At 40.6% G+C, this 8118-nt stretch overlaps 1 protein-coding gene across 1 annotated transcript in view; it reads right to left on the bottom strand.

The window, feature by feature from the left end:
* Window positions 1-204: 204 nt before the first annotated feature.
* Adamts12 (ADAM metallopeptidase with thrombospondin type 1 motif 12) overlaps window positions 205-8118 on the bottom strand; it is a 184440-nt gene continuing 176526 nt past the window's right edge. Inside the window, exon 23 of the mRNA XM_010607722.3 lies at window positions 205-4363. Within this exon, the coding sequence (XP_010606024.3) occupies window positions 4185-4363 (179 nt within the window). The 3' untranslated portion in view covers window positions 205-4184. The remainder of the gene's footprint in view (window positions 4364-8118) is intronic.

Here is an 8118-nt window from a genome sequence, read left to right on the forward strand (position 1 = left end):
GAAGAGACTTACATTCTACCTCACCTTGGATGTGAGTCATCTGGTAATGTACTTGGCTAGGGATAAGGAAGCAAAGAATATGGAAGGAGTGTGAGAAAAAAATTCACAGCATCTCCCAGCAGGTTGTTAAACTCCATTGGTAGGCAGAAGAAGTTTAGCAGTGGTATAAATGAGTCACATGGAAACATAAATGAGTTTGGCCATTTATTGGTGCCACAAAAGGCAGGCTATTATTACAGAATGGCTTTAAGTAATGGAGTACCCACCAGCATACCCCTTAAAGACACTGGAGCAGGAGGGCTAGTGAAGTAGCACAGAGAAATAGAAAGGAAGTAGGTTGGGCCTTGTGTGTCATACAACCACTTCAGGGAGCAATAATAGGTAGAAATATACTTTTTCCATCATATTATTTTTAATGATATAACTTAAAATAATAACAATACACAAAGTAGCAATATAAACAATGATTAGCATTAAGTATGTTGGCTAAGATGTAGCACCAGGAAGTTTATATCTCTAAACACTCCTTAGAAAGTTAATCACTGTGGACTGAGCACCAGATACGCTGTCCCAGAGCTTCATCTTAAATTCAGAAAGAAAAAAGCCCTGTATTCTCTGGGGTAGCAATGTATAATTTTCAGAGTTTAGAGGATTTTAGTTAAATGGGAAATTATGGTCTGCAATAATATAATCCCTCAAACTGTGTCTCAGATCATTGATAAAGGTTGCTCACAACACCCATGGGATCTCTGAAAACATCACATGGTGGTGGATGGTTGGGTGTTTTAGGAGATTGGATGGAACCCTGCTCTTGCTTAAGAAAACCCAACACAAAACAAAGTGTTCCTACACAAGGAGGCAATTCTGTGTACCACAAAGTAATTTTCTAATTTTAAAAAGTATTCACTATTAAGTTTCTTAGAATATTATTTTGTCATACTGTTGTATTTGTAATTATGTTTTGATGTTCAAGAATTAAATGAACCCACTACTTTTTAGAAAAGAGCTAACACTATCACTGTGAAAGGTAATGTAAACCAAACCTGGCTTTAGAGCCTCGACATATTTAAGCACCAGGCCCTGTAGTGGCCCTCTCTGGTTCATGATAGATGTATATCCAGTGTCTCTTACTATATTTTTCACTTCCCCCTGCAAGGTGGGAAGGAGGAGGATCTGGATGAAGTAACCCAAGAATTCTGCCTCATGAACATCAAAGAAATGAAGACACTATCCAAGCTGTTGCCTTCAGAATCTCCTGCTAGTACTGCAGGTAGCAGGATTTGCAGAAACTCTGATGACCCATTGCTGAGTGGTTGCCAGGTGACTCTTATAGAAAGCACCACTGATGAATGCCTACACAAGCATCTCACGGCATAACTTCAGTACAGGAAGTGAATGTCCATAACGCATGATTAGGCCCTTGAGTAACTTGATAGCATACAACATTTGACCAGATTCCCCCATGAGCTTACCATCTTCTCTGTCACATTGGCCATAAATGACATGTTTCTTTCATACATTGGGAAACAAAGCTGAGTTTAGATTGTTGAGGTCAATAGGAATCCTGGTTTGTTCCTGAGTTTTTCATGCCTGGTTATATGCAGGTCTCTGATAACTTGTTTCACTCAGTGCTGGTACAGTCTCAGGTTAAATCAATCTGGCTTACTAAATTCATCCCTCTGAAGGCCTCCACAATACGTCAGAAACAACCTTTGCAAATTGCCTCATTAGAAAAAATGAGATTCTCCTCAATTCATGCCATTAACCATTTAACTGTGCTCCCCCTAAAACTGCTTTTTCACTAGAGATTGTCATCAGCCAGCACTGTTTATATTGAAAAAGAGAAAATATAAGAATGTGTTATAATCTAGAAATAAAACTGACTTAGGCAAACATTTCCACTTTCCCACTCTTTCATGTCCACCTTAATTTCATCTCAAGACCAGTGTTTTTATTTTCCACAAGAATTTATCAGACTAATGTATGATGATGGTTTGAAAAAAAATAAAAAGCATATAATAAAAATGCTGTTTAGGACACCTAAGCAGTAGCATTGGCCAGCAACATCATTCCACATTTACAGAGGATTTCTATGTGAAGTTTCACATACAACTAACCCATTTATGCCACTCCCTAATCCTTTATGTTTCTATCTGTTGGGCCACCGTCTAGATATTAGCACCATTTGTCAGCAGCACCATTCGGCCGAACAGGTAGATAACGGAAGAGATACATGGGACATTGTGCTCTGTGCTGAAGATTAAGCACATCTGTATGTGAGTCTGAAAATATACTATTAGATGAAGGCCACATTTCTGTCATCCATCCCTGTCAAGAAGTAGTTCTGAGGTCTTCCCTTTGGGATTTATATTCTTTCTCCTACAATTCTGTCTCACCGCATTCAGTTGATGTGAGGACCTCTTTTAGAAATCATTTCGCCTGATAACTTGCTTCAAATTTGAGACCACAGTCTACTTTTACTACTGACAGATGTAGGAATGTCCAAGGTAAGTATTCTAACTTTCTAAATTAATTAAGTGTTTTTGCATTCTCCTCACTTGTCAACTTCTCCAAAGTAAATGACATGACCTGTATTTTCAATTCTGTGTGTGTGTGCGCACACGCGCGTGTCTGAGAACCGAACTCAGAACTCTGCTCATGCTATCCATGCACAGTACTACTGAGGCACAGCTCCAGTTGTAAAAGATCTTCAAATGTAACTAATGGGAACACTGAGGAGTAGACAATCATTAAATCACTTTTTTGATTCTTGGAGTCAGGGTGTTGCTTTCTAGTCCAGGCCAGCCTTGAACTTACAATTCTCCTGTTGCAGTCTCCTGAATGCTATGATTACAGGCATGCACCACCATAACTAATTTTTATCTCACTTTTTAAAGTTTTTTTCCCCTCTCTCTCTTTAGACTATAAGTCTATATGAAGTACTTGTACGACCTAGTACAGTTTACCTGCTTTTTAAGAGTTTAATCCGGGGCTCCATTTTCCACTCTGGGGGAGGTAGGGACAAGTGGCAGCCATGGCCCTGCTTATGCACCCTGGTGTACAGAGCTTCCTGCCTCAAGATGACAATGGGAGCTGAGCTCACATCTCAGGCAAGGGCTTGGCTGGAGAGAGAACGCAAGGCAGGAAAACTCATTTATTCTTGAAGGAATAAGTATGTGTGAAGAGAGTGGAAAAGATAAAGGCCCACATTTCTTTTGTTATGCAAGCTAGAAATTGGATTTCTGTTCACTTGCTATTTAACATTTTGTATAGAAATTATCCTTTGGGGCTTTTGAAATGTTTTCTGTGTAACTAACCCAGATGTCTTAGGCATGTCTGCATTCTCTTAGTTTTGACTCTAGAGCTGTGGTGATGAACCCATGGCACGGCACGTGATTTTTTTCTTTTAAGACATTAATGTATGAGCTGTTTTTTCTGAACTAAACTTCCGTACTCAGCTTCAGTTGCAGTGTTGGCACTTTGTGGTAAATACGTGAGTTTTGCTTGCAGTTTAGGCACGCCTCTGTAAAAGTTTTGCTCCCACTGCTCTAGAGGTTCAGGGCTACAAGCCTGATCATACATATGAAATTTCATGCAAACAAGGCCCTGTGGAGTCCTGCAGGGACCAAGGCAGTACAATGAGAGCACTTTCTCTTCCTACCCTTATGGAATTTGGAGTGAGGAAATCTGTCCTCTGCCTGGTTGAATTAAATGAATGTTTCTAAAACTATCCCATGACATTTGAAACAGCAGCTGCCCCAGGCAGGTGGGAAAGGATGCATCACCAAGGTAAATTAAAAAGATTATTTGTTCCCTGGGTAATTAAGGCTCTGTTTCCTGAAACTCTTGAGGTAGTCTGGGAAAAGTCAGATCTCCTTGTTTTTATCTTTAAGGAGGAAAGAAGACATCATTTCACAGACCTGCCTAATCTGGCACCTTTCCCGGAGCTGATCCCCTGCTGATGTGGGATTCTGCTGCATATTTCACCTTATAATCAGGGAGCATCAAGGACGACAGTCCCAGGTCTCCTGTGAGGAACAGTTTGTGGCTAGAGGAACACAATAGAGTTTGTTTAGACCTGAAACATGTGAAGTAAAACTTTTGGTGAAATGGCTTTCAGGGCTAAAGCACGTCAGGGTCAGCAGGCTGCTGCAGGGCATGGTGAGGGTGGCTTCCTTCCGGACTTACAGTGCTTGGGGGTTTTTGAACAACTGTTGCCTTCTTTGCCTTTGGGTGTGGACAATGTGTGTCTGAGGACATGAAAAACAGCACTGGGCCTTCACAGTGGGCGTGGAACATTTCTTCATAGCCTTTAGGGTCTGACAGAAATTGGCTGACAGTCTGTCCTTGGTGCAGTGTAAATCTGTGGGAAGAGAAAAAATATATCCAAGGATTATTCTTTGTGGGCAAATGGATATATCTACTAATGTAAGACTTCATATGCCTACCAAGAAAGGATCCATGGAAGTTCATTAACAGTAGAAATTCAATGAATATTTATTATATATCAGATGTTGTGCACAACGATTGTATTAAGCTGATTCACCAGTCACAATTCTTCACCTTTGTGTTAGCATTATAAATTTTCACCATTCTATGGCAGCTCGGTGGGCGAGAACACTTCTCCACTCCTCAACTTTGGGCTCAGTTTTATGACTTGTTTTGAACAATTCAATATTAGCAGCCATGATCCCTGCAGGGGATCATGCAAGAGGTGCAAGGGGTTCTTGGAAGGTGCAAGAGGTTCTTCCTGTCCTGATAAGCTTTAGTCATCACCATTAAAAGACTTAGTTTGTGCAGCTACCAACAGGTGAAGAGCGACACATGAAGCAGACCTAGACCCAACCTACAGCTTGCAGCCAAGGCCAACCAAAGCCAGCCTACATCAGCTGAATCTTAGCTGACTTACACATGTTGGGCAGAAAATACATGGCTAGTTTTGAACCTTTGAATGTAGGAATGCTTTTCGCGTAGTATTTTTATGGCAATAGCTGACTGCAGCATTTTACACACATACCTTCATTTAACCTTTGTAGCAGTATTAGCAGGTAAATAGTCTTCCCATTTCACAAAGGAGAAAAGTTAGGTCTAGAGCAGCTAAGAGCCTGCACAATCTCATGCAGCTGGTAAGTGGCATGGGTAAAACTGAATGCAAGCAGTTTACTCTGGAGCTAATGTGCTGGTCACACAACTCAGCATTTCAAGGAATAAAGCAATCAGCCAACCAGCCAATGCTTCTTGAGCACTGCTAAGTAGAATGAAGGATACAGATAAATTATGGTCTCTTGCCCTCCAACAATGTACCATAGATGAAGGTATGAGGCATGCACAAATAATTCCTATGACAGTAACCAAATGGCTACTTGAGTTCTAATCCTGCTCTTTTCTACTTAGCCACGGGCAAGTATCTCTCTCTCTCTGGCCTTTCTTTCTTCATACTTGATGATTCGGGGACCACTCACATACATGTTCTATAAGTGAGGCTCCAAATGCATCAGCCCAAGTACTACTGGAATTAAATGAGGCCCAAATTACAGTTTTTTTCTCCCTTGTCACTCTGGTTGCCTTTTTTTTCCTCTTAACCACCCTGAAGAGAAGCATGTCCTCAAACAGATCTCTGCCCTTTAACAAAGGAATCAGTGAAGGAGAAACTGAAGTGATAACTTCTTGACACCATGCTTGTGATTTTTTGCTTCTTCATGCCTTTTTTTTTCAAAGAGACAAAAGCAGGATTTATTAGAGGTAGATATAGGTCACACTTAAGAGTACAGTGAGGGTACTTAGAGAAATTAGGCACTCTTTGCTTTTTTCACCTTCAGAGGTAAACTGATATTTTTCCCCTTAGAATTTATCATTTCCTTGACAGAGCCCTGTTTTGGGGGAGGGAATGAATGCCATCTATTAGCTGCCAGAATCCTATTTTGTGCACAAATTTTAAGAGCATTTAGGGGCAGGTAGCATCTATGAGCCTAGAACTCTAGAGAAATGTCAATTTTCATTGTTGATTCCATTCTTCTTCAAGACTTTTCTTTATGCCTATTATACAAAATCAGTCTCAAAAAACCTATAGGAAAATTCCTTACATGATTTATAGTTTCAGAAACAGTACAGGCTCTGACCAAACATTCCTACTGTGAAAGTCCCTTTGCAGTCTTCGTCTCCTGTGCCTCCACCAGAGCGGTGGGCATTTTCCATGGGGCCTAGCATGTGTATCACACTGTTCAGAACATAGTAAGATGCTGGCTTTGGAGCAGGGCCGGCATGGAAACTCAGGTGTCACATGGCTGCCCCAGTTTCTTAGCCAGCCTTTCCTGAAGCTCTTGCAGAAGGTATACAAGAGGTAGCTCTTTGCTTCATATTCTCTCTGCCATAGCTTGACAGGTCCTGCAAGGAAGAAGGAAGAGAGAGGAACTGCCAAGGTGCAGCTTGTATCTCAGCTCTCTCTAAAGCTTCTTTTGGCAATGGTGGCTTTTATGGATCCTTTCTGTCTCAAGCTCTAACTGTACTATTTTACTACTTGCTGAAACTTGGTACCTTCTTTCCTTCCACTCCCCTCTCCTACCCCTCCTCTTCCTCCTCCTCTTTTTCTTCTTTCTTCTCCTCCTCCACTCCCCCTCCTCCCTTCCCTCTTTCTTCCGTTTCTTCTTCTTTGTGATCCTGAGACTTAAGCTCAGGGCCTTTGCATGCTGGGCAAGTGTTCTACCGCTGAATTAAATTTCCTGATCTTTTAAAAATTCTTATCAGAGGTAAGGGGAAAAAATGAGAATCAAGACTTGCCATGTAAAGGTACATGATCCCAACAATGAATGTAACTGTACTGTATCCCTAAATGTACCAATAAACTCAATAAAAAAAAAAATTCTTATTTGATTTTGAGACAGGATCTCACTAAATTTCCCAGGCTGATCTCAAACTTTTGATCTCTCTTTTTCAGCCTCCTGAGCTGCTGGAATTACAGGTGTGTACCACTGTGCCCCCACTACACACTATTTTGAACTGTTACATAAATGGAATATGAGCTTTCTCTACTAAGGATCAAACTATGGTCTTCTTGGAAAGGGGTGTCTGTAAACCACAAAAGTTTTTAACCTCATTGTGGGCTGAATTTTATCCTTTGAAGTTTAAATTTTCACCAGTGTGGAAGCTCTTAATCCTTTGTGAATGTGACTTGCCTTGGAAATATCGCCTTAGCCTAGGTGATTATGATGTAAATGAAGATGAAGTCTTTCTGGAGTAGGATGGATGGGTTCTTAATCCAAGGTGACTGGTGCTGTCCTTGCAAGAAAAGACAAACATCCAGGGGAGAAAACCCATGTTATGATACAGACACACAGAAAGAAGATGGACGAGTGATAAGGGAAGCAATGATTGGAAGGAATTAAGTGTTTGTGAGCCAAGGAAAGATAGAGATTGCTGGTGAATACCAAAAGCTAGCAATATAGATGGTTTGGATCTAAAATGTTCTCCCATTGGCTCATATGTCCAGAGACAGGGCTTTTGGAATGTGTGGATTAAATCGTTGATAAATTCATAACTGAGGAGTACTGAGGAGGTGGGGCCTAGATGAAAGGAATGTGAGTCATGGGGACTGCCCTTCAGAAGTGTACTTTGTTCCAGGTTCCTCCATTTCTTGTTCTGTGCTCTCAAGTTCTCTCTCTTTTCCTTGTTTACTAGATGCTATAAGGTAGCAGCTTTCTTTTGGCATACCTTTACCCTGATGTTTCTGCGTCACCACAGTCCTAAAAGCAATGGAGCCCCTGACCATGGACTAAAACCTTTGAAACAGAGAGTCAAAATAAACCTTTTCTTTCCTTAAGTTTATTTCTTGGTATTTTGTCACTGCAACAAAAAGCTGAGAGAAATGCAGCTATATATAGAGAAAAGTCTGAACCTGACAACCTCAACACTTTGAGAATAAACTGTTGTTTTATGCAACCACCCATTTATGGTAATTTGTTACAGTAACCCTAGGAAAATTAATTAATGTATTCATACTCATCCATGACTAGTACTACACCACCTCTACCACAAACACAGTCCATTAAGTATTTACTATGCACTTGACATATAATCTATCTAAAGAAATTTACTTGCAGGTATATATATATATATATATAT

This window comes from Fukomys damarensis, unplaced genomic scaffold (assembly GCF_012274545.1).
Source record: "Fukomys damarensis isolate Sample0158 unplaced genomic scaffold, DMR_v1.0_HiC HiC_scaffold_1, whole genome shotgun sequence".
Lineage (NCBI taxonomy): Eukaryota > Metazoa > Chordata > Mammalia > Rodentia > Bathyergidae > Fukomys > Fukomys damarensis.